Below are 19,408 nucleotides of genomic sequence, written 5' to 3'. Positions count from 1 at the left end.
CGGAGACATCACAGCATCAGTATAGAGGAGAGAGAACCTATGGCAGAATGTGCAGGAGAGGGGGAGACATCACAGCATCAGTATAGAGAGGAGAGAACCTACGGCAGAATGTGCAGGAGAGGGGGAGACATTACAGGAAGCATCCATGTAATACATAGGAAATCATTGGTGATTTGCAGAACGTGACTGGCAGTACCTCCTGGAGTACATCTGACTCCATTAAAAAAAAAAAAAAAAGGCCGTGCACAAGAGACTTTCTATTTGACTTTATTAGCTCCAGTGTAGATCAGTGATCCGTCAGCCGCCATCTTATTTAATGGTTTCTGCAGAAGACTTGGACACCACTTCTCCATTCACAATCTCGTGCTGGGTCACCGTCACCTTCTGGACTGTGTTTGTCCCTGCAGAGGAGAGGGAAACAATCAGCAATCCCCATAGATTGTGCAGTACAAGTACTATAGGGATTTCCTGGCTGCAGAATGTTCTGGATGGACAGACGTCTTTAGGAGTTCATGTACAGTGGAGGGGCTCCTGGCTGCAGAATGTTCTGGATGGACAGACGTCTATAGGAGTTCATGTACAGTAGGGGATGTTATGGCTGTAGAATGTTGAATACGTCTCTAATGGTGCACTGAAATGTCTCACAATCTGTCCTTACGAGAAGAACGCGTTGTGCACATTAATGGTGGAGGGCTTTATTCGAGTGATCTTTTTACTCCTAAGTCTATAGCACAGTAGGTTTCCCTAGCTTGAACCTGATGGACTCTTGTCGTCTTTCAGCCTTATTAAAGTGACTGTAACGCTCATACCCTTGTCTCTCCCTCCATTAATAACCGACTTACCCAACTTTATATTATCCACCAGAGTTACCTTACCCCCATACATCTACACAGGATGGGTAGAATCCCCTCACCTTCTTGCCCTAAATGTATGTACGCACCGGCTGGTTTCTGGCACATGATCTGGGAATGCCCCAAACTACAGGCGTATTGGTGGGAGGTGGTTGCCATATTGTCTGACATGTGTCCCCTGCAGGTGCCCCTAGACCCCACAGTATGCCTGTTCGGTGTATTGAGTGAGGAGGTGTGGACCCACCATGCGACCATTTTTGTACGAGAGACCCTTTTCTTGGCACGTAAGTCTATCGCCCTTAGGTGGATAGATAGAAGGCCCCCCACCGTGGATATGTGGATTTTCCTTGTAAACACTAGAATTTCGTATGAACGTATCATATTTCAACATAGGAAATGTCCTAGTAAGTTTGGGAAAATATGGGATCCGTGGTGTAACTCCCCCCGAATGGTGATATCCCTTCAGGATATGCCCTCACTTCTCTAGACATGGTCGTGTGCATGGTGAAACACCCCCTTATATTGTGCTGCATTGATGCCTTACCATTATTGGTTTTATACTGCCTGATCTTACTTGTCTTTATTACACTGTTGCTATGTATTGCCTAATTTGCCTTATTTTCTGTTCTATGGCAATAGCCATTCTTGCTCCATACTGTTGGATGTGTTTTATATGCTTTTGTGAAGGATATTATTCTGTGTATACCATATGCTGAATTATACGATACATGCTAAAAAACTGAGTTTAAAAAAAAAAAAGTGACTGTACCACCAGGCCCAGGCAGAAGCACTGGACGCCGGCCGACCCACCCTTAGTGGGAGGAAACCCCCCGCCCCTCCATGATAGGGTTCCATTGATTCTAATGGAGTCACATCATGGAGGGGCTGGGGTTTCTTCCCACTAAGGGTGCTTCTGCCTGGGCATGGTGGTACAGTCACTTAAACTATGTTACTATTAGGGTACAAACACACTGGGCGTATTCGCAGTTGATTTCTCGCTGCGGATCCCTGCCCTGATGGACATCCCCCTGCGAGTTTGTCAGCAGCCCGCCCCGTTAACCCCCCCAGCGTATACATCACCTGGTCCCCGTCCCAGCACACTGATTTGCCCGAAGCATTCCGGAGCAGGCACCAGGTGATGTACACGCTCCAGCGGTGGGGGGTTAACAGGGCAGGCTGCTGTCCATCCCGCTGCGAGTTTGTCTGCCATTGAGCGTACAGGACAGGAATCCGCAGCAGATCTCACTGTGAATTCACAGCGAGAAAACCACAGCGGATACACCCAGTGTGTTTGTACCCATAGTTTGCGTTGGAGGCTTTTTTCAAATGGAATCTGTCATGGACGCCCCAAGCTGAGCCTACGCTGCATAGATTCTTCATTGTGCACCAGAGCAGCACTATTGTCCTGTAGTGGAGGAGTCTGTGTATGGACACACTCACACAGTGGGATTTTTTGTTTGTGAAGGTTGGAAATCTGTGCTCATCTCCCTTAGACTGACGGCTCTGTGCACAGGGAGGAGAGTGGCCAGAAAACATGGATACGGCTGCACGGAGCCGGCAGCCTGAGGGAGATGAGCGCGGATGAGTTTTGCTGTGTACTAATCTGATTGGCTGATCTCTAGTCATGGTCACATTGTGACGGACCTTCTGCCCCCATGTAGTACTCTTATATCAGACTCCTATATGGCTCTCCACCATGTTGCACTTTATAGATGGTGCAGCCTGACAGCTAATGCACACGAATGGGGTTGTCCTTACTTAACACTCACTTACCCCCTGTCCGCGAAGACTCGGCGCCATCCCTGAAACACAAAGTAATACAACTATAAATAGCGTATCGCATCAGCACAGAAGGGCGTTCCGCAGTGTCCAGCAAAGCGTCTGAATCTACAGAAGATCGGCAGTGTGAACATACCCCTTCCCAGGTCCTGGCGCTCTCTCACCTGTCGGCGGCGCCCTCCAGCAGGGTGCGGTACGCCTGGATCTCATTCTCCAGCTTGTACTTCAGGTTCAGGAGGGTGTCGTAGTCTTGGACTTGTCGCTCTATGTCAGCACGACAGGTGGCCAGCTCATCCTGGAGCCGGGTCAGGAGGCGGTTTAGTTCCATCAGGTTTGATCCGTAGTGATCCTCTGTGTCCTTCAGGACGTGATCCAAGGAATCCACCTGTCAGGAAGGGGACAAATGTGGCGCAATTTGTGAATTTGCTGGTGACCCACCACCACCACCACCTGGATGTGATCACCCCGCTCCTGCTCACCGTCTTTTGCAGGGTCTGGCGCTCCATCTCCAGAGACTGCAGCTGGCGCCGGAGGTCCGCCACCTCGCTCTTCACTTGCTCCAGAGCCTTCGTGTTTACATTCGTCTCCTGGGATAGGGCGTCAAACTAGGGCAGAGGAAATGAATGGTGATGAGGTCTCCTGGCGGGGCAGCAGATGATGGGGGTCACCCGGGAGGCAGCTCTCTGCACTCTCCCAATGACAACCGTAAGGTGAAAGAAACGTGACCAAGGCTGATCGATTGTGTCATATGGCTCTCATGTGGGCGGAGCATGACACTGGATTCCTCTGCTATTCATGCCCCGCCCCTCTCATCCCCTACACAAGGAATCACACGGGACATCTACTAAACATCTCTCTATGGAGGAACCCCACCCACTGTCACAGTTCAGGACAAAAGGGGTTGTGAGATGTTATTACAGGTGAGAGCCCCCCTGATTCTGGAAGGGGGCGCACTCCAAGCTCAGACTCTATGGCACCTGCTAGGAGAGAACTAAAAGCAAACCTCGCCTTTAAAGGGGTACTCCATGGAAAAAAAATCCTGTCAAATCAGCTGGTGTCAGAAAATTATACAAATTTGTAATTTACTTCTATTACAATATCTCCAGTCTTCTAGTACTTATCAGCTGCTGTATGTCCTGCAGAAGTGGTGTCTTCTCTCCTGTCTTCCGGTACTTATCAGCTGCTGTATGTCCAGCAGGAAGGGGTGTATTCTCTCCAGTCTGACACAGTGCTCTCTGCTGCCAACACTGTCCTTGTCAGGAACTGTCCAGAGCAGCAGCAAATCCCCATAGAAAAAGGCTTTGCCTGTTTTAACCCATTAGTACTAGCATCTCTCCAAACAGTGCCCCATTTCCTCAAACTCCACCGCTGAACTCTACCCCTCTGTAAACCTTCTGTCATTTATTGAAGAGAATTTACTAAATCTCACTTTCTGAATGGAAAGCTAAGGGTCTAACCCCCACAGCACAATCCTACGAGGCTGATCCTCTCCGCCATTATTCGGCAGGATGAATTTAATATACCGAATGAAGACTTCTTCAAATTTTTAAAAGTAAGACATTTTTTGCAAAAGCTGAGACCTTCAGGAATAAGAGAAAACAGTATTTTTAACAAAAAAGGCCTGCCTGGTCTATATGAGCAACTAAATAACCTGACATCCTTCACAAAAATGCCGCCCTCGTGTTCTTGGGAGTGGGCCCCAGGCTGGCAATTACGTGACACGCTCTTCCATTTCCTTTGGCCACCACGGCACGCTCTTCCATTTCCTTTGGCCACCGCGGCACGCTCTTCCATTTCCTTTGGCCACCGCGGCACGCTCTTCCATTTCCTTTGGCCACCGCGGCACGCTCTTCCATTTCCTTTGGCCACCGCGGCACGCTCTTCCATTTCCTTTGGCCACCGCGGCACGCTCTTCCATTTCCTTTGGCCACCGCGGCACGCTCTTCCATTTCCTTTGGCCACCGCGGCACGCTCTTCCATTTCCATTGGCCACCGCGGCACGCTCTTCCATTTCCTTTGGCCACCGCGGCACGCTCTTCCATTTCCTTTGGCCACCGCGGCACGCTCTTCCATTTCCTTTGGCCACCGCGGCACGCTCTTCCATTTCCTTTGGCCACCGCGGCACGCTCTTCCATTTCCTTTGGCCACCGCGGCACGCTCTTCCATTTCCTTTGGCCACCGCGGCACGCTCTTCCATTTCCTTTGGCCACCGCGGCACGCTCTTCCATTTCCTTTGGCCACCGCGGCACGCTCTTCCATTTCCTTTGGCCACCGCGGCACGCTCTTCCATTTCCTTTGGCCACCGCGGCACGCTCTTCCATTTCCTTTGGCCACCGCGGCACGCTCTTCCATTTCCTTTGGCCACCGCGGCACGCTCTTCCATTTCCTTTGGCCACCGCGGCACGCTCTTCCATTTCCTTTGGCCACCGCGGCACGCTCTTCCATTTCCTTTGGCCACCGCGGCACGCTCTTCCATTTCCTTTGGCCACCGCGGCACGCTCTTCCATTTCCTTTGGCCACCGCGGCACGCTCTTCCATTTCCTTTGGCCACCGCGGCACGCTCTTCTATTTCCTTTGGCCACCGTGGCACGCTCTTCCATTTCCTTTGGCCACCGCGGCACGCTCTTCCATTTCCTTTGGCCACCGCGGCACGCTCTTCCATTTCCTTTGGCCACCGCGGCACGCTCTTCCATTTCCTTTGGCAGTGCCCTGTATTATCATGTATTACAATCATTAATAGGGTCCTCTGGGTACAGCTGCCCCTGGGGCTGCACGTGGTCCGTTTTCTCTTAGATGCCCACTCTATTCCCCCAACTATCAGACCAAGAGCTTGTCTACTATTCATACATGGAAAAATAGTGTCAGCCAGATCCTGGAAATCTTGTACCCTCCCTCCAGACAATGAGTATACAGCAGTATTAAACAGCAGGACACTCATCTTTCCATTTTGAAAATGTTTTAGCATATGGCGCTGGCTCCACACAACCTTTTCTACGTAAATGGGGTTTATGGATGGAATGGCCATACTGTACACAGTGAGCAGCTCATACTGTATATCTGCTTTGAGGACATTTATATTATATTATTTTCCTCTCTTTATTTTGTATATTATCTTTACTGACGACCCAGTATACTTCACACTGATCTGCTCAGGAGGTGCTACACCTAATGTCACTCTACCAGACTGAATGTGTTACCACAATTCTATATCTATATAATATACCGAATGTTATTACTGTTGTTACTTTATTCTAATCATAGCCATAGAACTATATCAGTGGGCACACTGGTCTTTTGAATACTCCATCGTTCGCTCCATCGCAAGTGACCTGATAAGTGACTACTTGAGAATGATGGTGCGTTTACACAGGCAGATTTATCTGACAGATTCTGGAAGCCAAAACCAGGAATGGATTTCAAAAGTGGCGAAATCTCAGTCTTTCCTTTATGACCCGTTCCCTGTGTATGATCTGTTCCTGGTTTTGGCCTAAAAAATCTGTCAGATAAATCTGCCTGTGTAAACGCTCCAAAAGACCAGAATTCATACTCTGCAATAGACTTCATCTTTACAACTGGGATCTCATCTTCTCCTCTTTTGTCCATAGGTATGTCAGCCACTACTTCACTACTACTCCCATCCTAAGCCACTTGTATCTGCTCTGTGTATTTTGGGATGTCAGCCACTACTTCACTACTACTCCCATCCTAAGCCACTTGTATCTGCTCTGTGTATTTTGGGATGTCAGCCACTACTTCACTACTACTCCCATCCTAAGCCATTTGTATCTGCTCTGTGTATTTTGGGATGTCAGCCACTACTTCACTACTACTCCCATCCTAAGCCACTTGTATCTGCTCTGTGTATTTTGGGATGTCAGCCATTGATTTACTATCGCCCTCATTATATTCTGCTTTGCTGTTCTGTATCTGTTTTGTATCTAGTATGGCTTCACTGATTTTTATGACCCCTCATTTGGCCTTGTGTGTAACATCCCACTAGCCCTGTGCCCTCTGATAGCCGCCCTCTCACCACTAATCCCCCCTCCCAAATTGACACCTGGGCCTGACTTCAGCCTTTTGGAGTCAGTTAATCACAGCCATAGAACTATAAGGAGTGGGCACACTGGTCTTTTGAATACTCTATCGCAAGTGACCACTTGAGAATTAGATGAGAAGGAAACCATAAGAAACATCTGAGGAAAAACCCGTGAGTACTGCACATGTATTCCATAGACCTACTAACCACTTAATACATTTTTACTACTTTCATCATGCTGTTTATCTCTCTATACCTGCTAATCCTATGTCTACAGACCTATCGTCCACCCATCCCCCTGTGGACTCTGTCCACATCAGCCCCTCTCTCCTTCCGTCACCTATGTACTGTTCACACTCACTTTTTACCTTCTTGAACCCTCATCACCTTAAGGCCCTATTTCACGGGTCGTATAGAGGAGCAAACGAGCGCTCTCAGCACTTGTTTGCTCCTCGTTCCCCGCTCGCTGCCGTCGCTATTCAACGCGGCTGCAGCGAGCAGGTGAGTGCAGGAGGGGCGGCAGGGAGCTGCGGGGGGGGGCTGCCCAGTGGATCGCTGATCGTCTGGGCAGCCCATAGGATACAGCAGCGTCTGCTGCCGATGCTCCTATTCAACGGAGCGACGGCAGCAGATCGTTGCTCTATCAGTCGCTTGTTTTTCAATATGTTGAAAAAAAAGAAGACTGCAACGATCAGCCGACATGAACGATGTCGGCTGATCGTTGCACTCTATTCCACGGGACGATAATCGTTCCGTGGAATTAGGGCCTTTAGTTTCTCCAAGGTGCAGCACAGAATCCGTCCTCATAAGTCACTAAACCATCTACTATTCTCCTCCTTCTTGCAGCGAGAGACATTTCTCCTAACCCTCGTCCTCCTTCTTTCACTAACAGCTTCTCTTCACAGACCTCCTACAGAAACCCCCATAACCTGGTCAGGATCCGCTGCTTGCCGGATCCCATCTCCAGTAACTGTGCTCTCTGGAACGCCCGGTCTGTCTGGAACAAACTTACACAAGTTCATGATATGTTCATCACTAAATCGCTCGACCTGCGGGCTCTTACGGAAACCTGGCTACAAGAGTCAGACACAGCCTCCCCCTCCGCTCTGACCCATGGTGGCCTACACCTTTCCCATACCCCTAGACCTGATAACAGACATGGCCGAGGAGTGGGTGTACTTCTCTCCCCAGACTGCACTTACCAGGTCATTCCCCTGAGCCCTCCCTCTCATTCTCCTCTTTTGACGTTCACACCGTACGACTTTTCTGTCCATTTTCCCTGAGAGTCGTAGTCATCTATCGCCCTCCTGGTTCACCTACTAAGTTTCTTGATCACTTCCCTACCTGGCTTCCTTACTTTCTATCTTCTGATATTCCTGTTCTAATCATGGGCGACTTTAACATCCCAATTAACACCCCAATCTCCCCATCAGCAGCTCAGTTTCTCTCTCTAACCTCCTCCCTTGGCCTCTCCCAGCATTCTGACTCTCCAACCTACAAGGGTGGGAATACCCTGGACCTGGTCTTCTCCAGACTTTGCCCAGTTTCCCACTTTACTAACTTTACCACTGAGCTCTCTGACCACAACTTCCTCTCCTTTATCATAACAAATTCTCATCCTCCCCTTGACACCCCGACTTCACTCACATATAGGAACTTACGTGCTATAGACACCCAACAACTGCTCGATACTGTACAGTCATCATTGCCCCCCACCTCTTCCCTCTCCTGTCCTAATCTGGCTGCCAAACAATACCACAACACCCTTAAAACCACCGTGGACAAACTTGCACCCCCTATACCCCAAACAGCCCGACACAGCCGACCTTCTCCATTATAAGTTTGTGCTTAGAAGCTCCTACTCAGCTCTTCACTCTGCTAAGCAATCCTACTTCACCACTCTCATCTCTTCTCTAACCCAAAACGCCTCTGATACCCTCAACTCCCTCCTTAAACCCAAACTTCAGACACTAGCCTAGGCTACCACTTCAAGGACAAAATAGACACAATCCGCCAGGAGATCATCTCCCAGTCCCCAGGTAATATTAATCCTCTTCCCTCTTACTGTTCCTCCTCTTCCCTCTCAGCCTTTGATCCAGTGACAGAGGAGGAAGTCTCCAGACTCCTTGCCTCCTCTCGCCCCACCACCTGCCCTAGTGACCCTATTCCCTCACACCTGGTCCAGTCTCTCTCTCTCCTGTTGTCACTACTTACCTTAATAAAATCTTTAACCTCTCCCTCTCCTCTGGCCTATTCCCCTCGGCTTTCAAACACTCCGTCATCACTCCATTACTGAATAAACCCTCCCTGTACCCGTCCTGTGCGGCCAACTATCGGCCTGTCTCTAATCTCCCTTTTATCTCTAAACTGTTGGAACGTTTGGTCTATTCCCGCCTAACCCGCTACCTCTCTGACAACTCCCCTCCAGTCGGGTTTCTGTCCTCACCATTCTACAGAAACTGCCCTGACTAAAGTCTCTAATGGTCTCCTCCTCCTCCGCCAAGTCTGATGGTGACCATTCTCTGCTCATTCTCCTGGACCTATCTGCAGCTTTTCACACTGTAGACCAGTGCTTCTAAATCCCAGTCCTCAGGCCTCACAAACAGGTCGTGTTTTGAGGATTTTCTTAGTATTTCACAGGTGATATAATTATACTCAGTGCATCAGGTAATATCACAGGCGATCTTTATATGGGAAATTCTCAAAACATGACTTGTTGGTAAGGCCTGAGGACTGGAATTGAGAAGCACTGCTGTATACCCTCCTCCTCTCCACGCTCCGCTCTATCGGCCTCAAGGACTCTGCTCTCTCCTGGTTCTCCTCCTATCTCTCTGACCGCTCCTTTAGTGTATCACTTTCTGGCTCCACGTCATCTTCTCTCCCTCTTACAGTCGGGGTTCCCCAGGGATCAGTCCTGGGTCCTCTCTCTCCTTTTCTCACTTTACCCATCAGACAAATCATCAGCAAGTTTGGTTTTCAGTACCATCTCTATGCTGATGATACCCAGCTATATACCTCCTCCCGTGATATCACCCCCTGCTGTATACCATCTCTATGCTGATGATACCCAGCTATATACCTCCTCCCGTGATATCACCCCCGCTCTTCTACAGAACACCAGTAACTGTCTGTCTGCCGTCTCTAACGCTATGTCCTCCCTATTCCTAAAACTAAACCATGCCTCCCCCCTGTGCCTTCACTATACCGATGCCTCCCCCCTGTACCAGTCACTATACCGATGCCTCCCCCCCTGTGCCAGTCACTATACCGATGCCTCCCCCCTGTGCCAGTCACTATACAGATGCCTCCCCCCCTGTGCCATCACTATACAAATGCCTCCCCCCTGTGCCATCACTATACTGATGCCTCCCCCCTGTGCCATCACTATACAGATGCCTCCCCCCTGTGCCATCACTATACAGATGCCTCCCCCCTGTGCCATCACTATACAGATGCCTCCCCCCCTGTGCCAGTCACTATACCGATGCCTCCCCCCTGTGCCAGTCACTATACAGATGCCTCCCCCCCTGTGCCATCACTATACAGATGCCTCCCCCCCTGTGCCATCACTATACAAATGCCTCCCCCCTGTGCCATCACTATACTGATGCCTCCCCCCTGTGCCATCACTATACTGATGCCTCCCCCCTGTGCCAGTCACTATACCGATGCCTCCCCCCTGTGCCATCACTATACAGATGCCTCCCCCCTGTGCCAGTCACTATACCGATGCCTCCCCCCTGTGCCAGTCACTATACCGATGCTTCCCCCCTGTGCCAGTCACTATACCGATGCCTCCACCCTGTGCCAGTCACTATACCGATGCCTCCACCCTGTGCCATCACTATACAGATGCCTCCCCCCTGTGCCATCACTATACAGATGCCTCCCCCCTGTGCCAGTCACTATACAGATGCCTCCCCCCTGTGCCAGTCACTATACAGATGCCTCCCCCCTCTGTGCTAGTCACTATACAGATGCCTCCCCCCTCTGTGCTAGTCACTATACTGATGCCTCTCGCCTGTGCCATCACTATACAGATGCCTCCCCCCTGTGCCAGTCACTATACCGATGCCTCCCCCCTGTGCCAGTCACTATACCGATGCCTCCCCCCTGTGCCAGTCACTATACCGATGCCTCCCCCCTGTGCCAGTCACTATACAGATGCCTCCCCCCTGTGCCAGTCACTATACCGATGCCTCCCCCCCTGTGCCAGTCACTATACCGATGCCTCCCCCCTGTGCCATCACTATACCGATGCCTCCCCCTGTGCCAGTCACTATACCGATGCCTCCCCCTGTGCCAGTCACTATACAGATGCCTCCCCCCTGTGCCAGTCACTATACCGATGCCTCCCCCCTGTGCCAGTCACTATACCGATGCTTCCCCCCTGTGCCAGTCACTATACCGATGCCTCCACCCTGTGCCAGTCACTATACCGATGCCTCCACCCTGTGCCATCACTATACAGATGCCTCCCCCCTGTGCCATCACTATACAGATGCCTCCCCCCTGTGCCAGTCACTATACAGATGCCTCCCCCCTGTGCCAGTCACTATACAGATGCCTCCCCCCTCTGTGCTAGTCACTATACTGATGCCTCTCGCCTGTGCCATCACTATACAGATGCCTCCCCCCTGTGCCAGTCACTATACCGATGCCTCCCCCCATGGCCACTCACTATACCGATGCCTCCCCCCTGTGCCAGTCACTATACCGATGCCTCCCCCCTGTGCCAGTCACTATACAGATGCCTCCCCCCTGTGCCAGTCACTATACCGATGCCTCCCCCCCTGTGCCAGTCACTATACCGATGCCTCCCCCCTGTGCCAGTCACTATACCGATGCCTCCCCATGTCCAGGCGCTATACCGATGCCTCCCCCCCTGTGCCATCACTATACCGATGCCTCCCCCTGTGCCAGTCACTATACCGATGCCTCCCCCCTGTGCCAGTCACTATACAGATGCCTCCCCCCCTGTGCCAGTCACTACACTAGCTCCCTGTTAAATACAGGATACAATACCCCCTGCTCACCCACAAGGCTCTCCACAGTGCTGCACCTCCATACATCTCCTCCCTCATCTCCATCTACCGCCCTACCCGTGCCCTACGCTCCTCTAATGACTTACGACTAACATCCACCTTGATCCGCACCTCTCACTCCCGTCTCCAGGACGTCACCCGAGCTGCACCAGTTCTATGGAATCCATTACCCAAGACTGTCAGACTCACCACCTATACACAAAGCTTCAAACGGGCCCTCAAAACACATCTGTTCAAGCAGCTGATTGGGTTCCCTAATGTGACTTCTACCCTCAAGACAGACAGACAGACAGACAGGCACAATTTAAGCACTTAGACCTGTAGCAGGCATTGGCTGGTGACAGGCTCACCCCCCCTTACCCGCACTGCCTTATTTATAATGATGGCCGGACCATAAGAACAATGATGCCCTTCACCCCTCTGCCATTCTGTCTCGCACCCCTCCTAATAGTCTGTAAGCTGATGCATGTGAGCAGGGACCTCACTCCTCATGTATGGATAATTATATGTATAGCTCTGTAATGTCTATATTTGTCTATGTATGTACCCCAAAAATTGTAAAGTGCTGTGGAATCTGTTGGCGCTATATAAATAAAAATTATTATTATTATTATTATTATTAACCCATATGTTGTTCAAACATGTTAACCTTATAGACTTTCTCTTTTGTAATTTGTTCTTAAAAAAACTAATAAAAACATTGAACCAGAAAACCTCTCCTGCTCTGGACAGTTCCTGACATGGACAGAGGTGGCAGCAGAGAGCACTGTGTCAGACTGGAGAGAATACACCACTTCCTGCAGGGCATACAGCAGCTGATAAGTACTAGAAGACTGGAGAGAATACACCCCTTCCTGCAGGACATACAGCAGCTGATAAGTACTGGAGGACTGGAGATTTTTACATAGAAGTAAATTACAAATCTGTATAACTTTCTGAAACCAGTTGATCTCAAAGAATATTTTCCTGATGGAGTACCCCTTTAAGAAACCAATGTATCATTATGCTGGGCTGTTAGAGTGAATGGGCTCCGGTGCTTGCCTTGTTCTTGTAAGCGTTCTCTGCTTCCGTCCGGTTCTGCTCGGCCATTTTCTCGTACTGGCTGCGGATCTGGGCGATGCTGTCATTGAGATCGGGCTTCTTGGGTTCATCCACCTCGATCTTCACTTTATTATTGGCTATGAGAGCCTGCAGGGCCTCCACTTCCTGCAATACAGAAGAACAAGAGCACAACTGGGGCAGCCAGCAGAACTCTGAGTGCAGCTCTGAAGGCTGCAGAGAATGGGATGGAAGTGGAGACCAGCACATTATAAAAAGGAAAGATAATCAACTATACAACTAAAGACCCCCCAAGCAGCTGTATACCACCATATACAAGACACCAAACACCCCCCCAAGCAGCTGTATACCACCATATACAAGACACCAAACACCCCCCAAGCAGCTGTATACCACCATATACAAGACACCAAACACCCCCCCAAGCAGCTGTATACCACCATATACAAGACACCAAACACCCCCCCAAGCAGCTGTATACCACCATATACAAGACACCAAACACCCCCCCCCAAGCAGCTGTATACCACCATATACAAGACACCAAACACTCCCCAAGCAGCTATATACCACCATATACAAGACACCAAACACTCCCCAAGCAGCTGTATACCACCATATACAAGACACCAAACCCCCCCAAGCAGCTGTATACCACCATATACAAGACACCAAACACCCCCCAAGCAGCTGTATACCACCATATACAAGACACCAAACACCCCCCCAAGCAGCTGTATACCACCATATACAAGACACCAAACACTCCCCAAGCAGCTGTATACCACCATATACAAGACACCAAACACCCCCCCAAGCAGCTGTATACCACCATATACAAGACACCAAACACCCCCCAAGCAGCTGTATACCACCATATACAAGACACCAAACACTCCCCAAGCAGCTGTATACCACCATATACAAGACACCAAACACCCCCCAAGCAGCTGTATACCACCATATACAAGACACCAAACACCCCCCCAAGCAGCTGTATACCACCATATACAAGACACCAAACACCCCCACAAGCAGCTGTATACCACCATATACAAGACAACAAACACCCCCCCCAAGCAGCTGTATACCACCATATACAAGACACCAAACACCCCCCCAAGCAGCTGTATACCACCATATACAAGACACCAAACACCCCCCCAAGCAGCTGTATACCACCATATACAAGACACCAAACACCCCCCAAGCAGCTGTATACCACCATATACAAGACAACAAACACCCCCCCCCCCCAAGCAGCTGTATACCACCATATACAAGACACCAAACACCCCCACAAGCAGCTGTATACCACCATATACAAGACAACAAACACCCCCCCCAAGCAGCTGTATACCACCATATACAAGACACCAAACACCCCCCAAGCAGCTGTATACCACCATATACAAGACACCAAACACCCCCCCAAGCAGCTGTATACCACCATATACAAGACACCAAACACCCCCCAAGCAGCTGTATACCACCATATACAAGACACCAAACACCCCCCCAAGCAGCTGTATACCACCATATACAAGACACCAAACACCCCCCAAGCAGCTGTATACCACCATATACATGTACTGTACCACTGCCCCTCCTCCCCATGTACTGTACCACTGCCCCTCCCCCCTCATGTACTGTACCACTGCCCCTCCCCCCTCATGTACTGTACCACTGCCCCTCCCCCTCATGTACTGTACCACTGCCCCTCCCCCCTCATGTACTGTACCACTGCCCCTCCCCCTCATGTACTGTACCACTGCCCCTCCCCCTCATGTACTGTACCACTGCCCCTCCCCCCTCATGTACTGTACCACTGCCCCTCCCCCCTCATGTACTGTACCACTGCCCCTCCCCCTCATGTACTGTACCACTGCCCCTCCCCCCTCATGTACTGTACCACTGCCCCTCCCCCCTCATGTACTGTACCACTGCCCCTCCCCCTCATGTACTGTACCACTGGCTCCATCTTATGTTCCTCCCCCCCTTCGCGATTGGGAGGAATCAGGACCCCACACCGCAGTGTTAGGCAGCCTGCGGGCTCAGTGCAGTTCTCCTGAATTGGCTGCCATTATCACAGCTGATTCGGGAGAACTGCAGAGAGGCAGGAAGTGGCAAGGGGGCCCTGCAGCTAGGGGCCTGGTCGTCATAGCAACCACTGCCACCCCTATAGCTACGCCACTGGAGCCGGCATAATGAAGCAGCGGTCTTTTTTTCTGAAGACGGACGTAATGAATTTTCTATCACATCTACTCGCACGTCTAAGAAGTCTAGAGTGCTGCCTCCTATTATAGGTGAGAAACATATTCACGCCCTTGTTCACATTCAGAAAATCAACAAACTGGGCAAAGCTATCAGCAGTCCTGTCCCACACAATCATCGATATACCTGAAATCTGCTCCGATGCCTCCGGTGTCTGGGCTGCGGCTACTGAACACCCAATCATTTCCAACTTGGCAAGGAATAAGTTTGCGTCCGTGCTGGAGACCGGTGTACCCATAGCGGTGTCCGTGCAGGAGACTGGTGTATCCATAGCGGTGTCCGTGCAGGAGACCGGTGTTCCCATAGCGGTGTCCGTGCAGGAGACTGGTGTGTATATATAGCGGTGTCCGTGCAGGAGACCAGTGTATCCATAGCAGTGTACGTGCAGGAGACCAGTGTATCCATAGCGGTGTCCGTGCAGGAGACCGGTGTTCCCATAGCGGTGTCCGTGCAGGAGACTGGTGTACCCATAGCGGTGTCCGTGCAGGAGACCGGTGTATCCATAGCGGTGTCCGTGCAGGAGACTGGTGTATCCATAGAGGTGTCCGTGCAGGAGACCGGTGTATCCATAGCGGTGTCTGTGCAGGAGACCAGTGTATCCATAGCGGTGTACGTGCAGGAGACCAGTGTATCCATAGCAGTGTACGTGCAGGAGACCGATGTATCCATAGAGGTGTCTGTGCAGGAGACCGGTGTATCCATAGCGGTGTCTGTGCAGGAGACCGGTGTATCCATAGCAGTGTACGTGCAGGAGACCAGTGTTCCCATAGCGGTGTCCGTGCAGGAGACCGGTGTATCCATAGCGGTGTCCGTGCAGGAGACCGGTGTTCCCATAGCGGTGTCCGTGCAGGAGACTGGTGTGTATATATAGCGGTGTCCGTGCAGGAGACCAGTGTATCCATAGCAGTGTACGTGCAGGAGACCAGTGTATCCATAGCGGTGTCCGTGCAGGAGACCGGTGTTCCCATAGCAGTGTCTGTGCAGGAGACCGGTGTTCCCATAGCAGTGTCCGTGCAGGAGACCGGTGTATCCATAGCGGTGTCCGTGCAGGAGACCGGTGTTCCCATAGCAGTGTCTGTGCAGGAGACCGGTGTTCCCATAGCGGTGTCCGTGCAGGAGACTGGTGTACCCATAGCGGTGTCCGTGCAGGAGACCGGTGTATCCATAGGGGTGTCCGTGCAGGAGACCGGTGTACCCATAGTGGTGTCCGTGCAGGAGACCGGTGTATCCATAGCGGTGTCCGTGCAGGAGACCAGTGTATCCATAGCGGTGTCCGTGCAGGAGACCGGTGTATCCATAGCGGTGTCCGTGCAGGAGACCAGTGTATCCATAGCGGTGTCTGTGCAGGAGACCGGTGTATCCATAGCGGTGTCCGTGCAGGAGACCGGTGTTCCCATAGCGGTGTCCGTGCAGGAGACCGGTGTATCCATAGCGGTGTCCGTGCAGGAGACCGGTGTTCCCATAGCGGTGTCCGTGCAGGAGACTGGTGTACCCATAGGGGTGTCCGTGCAGGAGACCGGTGTATCCATAGGGGTGTCCGTGCAGGAGACTGGTGTACCCATAGCGGTGTCCGTGCAGGAGACCGGTGTATCCATAGCGGTGTCCGTGCAGGAGACTGGTGTATCCATAGAGGTGTCCGTGCAGGAGACCGGTGTATCCATAGCGGTGTCTGTGCAGGAGACCAGTGTATCCATAGCGGTGTACGTGCAGGAGACCAGTGTATCCATAGCAGTGTACGTGCAGGAGACCGATGTATCCATAGAGGTGTCTGTGCAGGAGACCGGTGTATCCATAGCGGTGTCTGTGCAGGAGACCGGTGTATCCATAGCGGTGTACGTGCAGGAGACCGGTGTACCCATAGCGGTGTCCGTGCAGGAGACCGGTGTATCCATAGGGGTGTCCGTGCAGGAGACTGGTGTACCCATAGGGGTGTCCGTGCAGGAGACCGGTGTATCCATAGCGGTGTCCGTGCAGGAGACCAGTGTATCCATAGCGGTGTCTGTGCAGGAGACCGGTGTATCCATAGCGGTGTCCGTGCAGGAGACCGGTGTTCCCATAGCGGTGTCCGTGCAGGAGACCGGTGTATCCATAGCGGTGTCCGTGCAGGAGACCGGTGTTCCCATAGCGGTGTCCGTGCAGGAGACCGGTGTTCCCATAGCGGTGTCCGTGCAGGAGACCGGTGTTCCCATAGCGGTGTCCGTGCAGGAGACCGGTGTATCCATAGCGGTGTCCGTGCAGGAGACCGGTGTTCCCATAGCGGTGTCTGTGCAGGAGACTGGTGTGTATATATAGCGGTGTCTGTGCAGGAGACCGGTGTATCCATAGCGGTGTCTGTGCAGGAGACCGGTGTTCCCATAGCGGTGTCCGTGCAGGAGACCGGTGTATCCATAGCGGTGTCCGTGCAGGAGACCGGTGTATCCATATCGGTGTCCGTGCAGGAGACCAGTGTATCCATAGAGGTGTCTGTGCAGGAGACCGGTGTTCCCATAGCGGTGTCCGTGCAGGAGACCGGTGTATCCATAGCGGTGTCCGTGCAGGTGACCGGTGTATCCATAGCGGTGTCCGTGCAGGTGACCGGTGTATCCATAGCGGTGTCCGTGCAGGTGACCGGTGTACCCATAGCGGTGTCTGTGCAGGAGACCGGTGTTCCCATAGCGGTGCTGATCTCCTGCACGCACCACTGGTCCTCAGACATAAACGCATGTTCCGGATAATAAAGGGCTCTTTATGAAACTCTCTGAACGCCGGGGGTCGATCACAAACCAGTCGATCGCCTCTACACCCAGTTTGTTGATTTTCTGAATGTGAACAAGGGCGTGAATATGTTTCTCACCTATAAAATAGGAGGCAGCACTCTAGATTTCTTAGACGTGCAGGTAGATGTGATAGTAAATTCATTACGTCCGTCTTCAGAACAACGACGGCCTGTAATTGGCTGCTTCATTATGCCGGCTCCAGTGGCGTAGCTACAGGGGGGGGCAGCGGTCGCTATGGCCAGCTCCCACCCGTCCCGTATCAGACTCCATTCCCTTCAGCCAAATGATACGTCTCACAATAATAAATAACACCGCAGAATCGTTTACTAAAGATGCCCAGGACTTAGAGACGACTAGTCAGAAAATACCGCCCTACAACTGTAACCGAAGCCAGGGAGAAAGCGGACACACTCCCGAGATCACAGTCACTAACAACCTCTCCCTAATATGAGAGACAGAAGCGTCACATTCACCTTCCAAACTCTCATACATAAGTACTGCCATATACCTGAGCGGGAGATAAGGGAGATCACAGCCCAGGGCCCGATCACGGGCCGAAAAACCGCACCATGGCCAATGTTCTCTAATATGAATAGAGAGGCCAGTGAGGGGTTCAGCAGAGCCCCCCGTAGGTAATAACACCGCACTACCTGCACATACTGCCCCCCGTACAGGTAATAACACTGCGCTACCTGCACATACTGCCCCCCGTACAGGTAATAACACTGCACTACCTGCACATACTGCCCCCCGTACAGGTAATAACACTGCACTACCTGCACATACTGCCCCCCGTACAGGTAATAACACTGCGCTACCTGCACATACTGCCCCCCGTACAGGTAATAACACTGCACTACCTGCACATACTGCCCCCCGTACAGGTAATAACACTGCACTACCTGCACATACTGCCCCCCGTACAGGTAATAACACTGCACTACCTGCACATACTGCCCCCATACAGGTAATAACACTGCACTACCTGCACATACTGCCCCCCGTACAGGTAATAACACTGCACTACCTGCACATACTGCCCCCCGTACAGGTAATAACACCGCACATACTGCCCCCCGTACAGGTAATAACACTGCACATACTGCCCCCCGTACAGGTAATAACACCGCACATACTGCCCCCATACAGGTAATAACACTGCACTACCTGCACATACTGCCCCCGTAGGTAATAACACTGCACTACCTGCACATACTGCCCCCATACAGGTAATAACACTGCACTACCTGCACATACTGCCCCCCATACAGGTAATAACACTGCACATACTTCCCCCGTACAGGTAATACCGCTGTGCTACCTGCTCATACTGCCCCCCGTACAGGTAATAACACTGCACTACCTGCACATACTGCCCCCTGTACAGGTAATAACACTGCACTACCTGCACATACTGCCCCCCGTACAGGTAATACCGTGGGGCTACCTGCACATACTGCCCCCCCCCCCGTACAGGTAATAACACTGCACATAATGCCCCCGTACAGGTAATACTGCTGTGCTACCTGCATATACTGCCCCCCGTACAGGTAATACCGCTGTGCTACCTGCACATACTGCCCCCCGTACAGGTAATACCGCTGTGCT

General features: G+C 51.6%; 1 protein-coding gene across 2 annotated transcripts in view; it reads right to left on the bottom strand.

Moving 5' to 3' along the window:
• Window positions 1-251: 251 nt before the first annotated feature.
• The window catches only part of LOC138800551 (keratin, type I cytoskeletal 18-like), a 39,743-nt gene continuing 20,586 nt past the window's right edge, over window positions 252-19,408 (bottom strand). The window contains exons 4-8 of one of the 2 annotated variants that reach the window (XR_011364476.1): window positions 12,753-12,917; window positions 3,110-3,235; window positions 2,767-3,015; window positions 2,625-2,653; window positions 252-401 (exon numbers count right to left, since the gene is read on the bottom strand). Coding sequence is in view for 1 of the 2 variants with exons in the window: in XM_069982309.1 (XP_069838410.1) it covers window positions 310-401; window positions 2,625-2,653; window positions 2,795-3,015; window positions 3,110-3,235; window positions 12,753-12,917 (633 nt within the window). In the remaining variant the exon portion in view is untranslated. The remainder of the gene's footprint in view (window positions 402-2,624; window positions 2,654-2,766; window positions 3,016-3,109; window positions 3,236-12,752; window positions 12,918-19,408) is intronic. The other variant, XM_069982309.1, reaches the window with a different exon arrangement.

The sequence above is a fragment of the Dendropsophus ebraccatus genome, chromosome 9, assembly GCF_027789765.1.
Source record: "Dendropsophus ebraccatus isolate aDenEbr1 chromosome 9, aDenEbr1.pat, whole genome shotgun sequence".
In the NCBI taxonomy this organism is placed as follows: domain Eukaryota; kingdom Metazoa; phylum Chordata; class Amphibia; order Anura; family Hylidae; genus Dendropsophus; species Dendropsophus ebraccatus.
The sequence above is the reverse complement of the archived record's forward strand: the minus strand, read 5'-3'. Positions and strand labels throughout refer to the sequence as shown.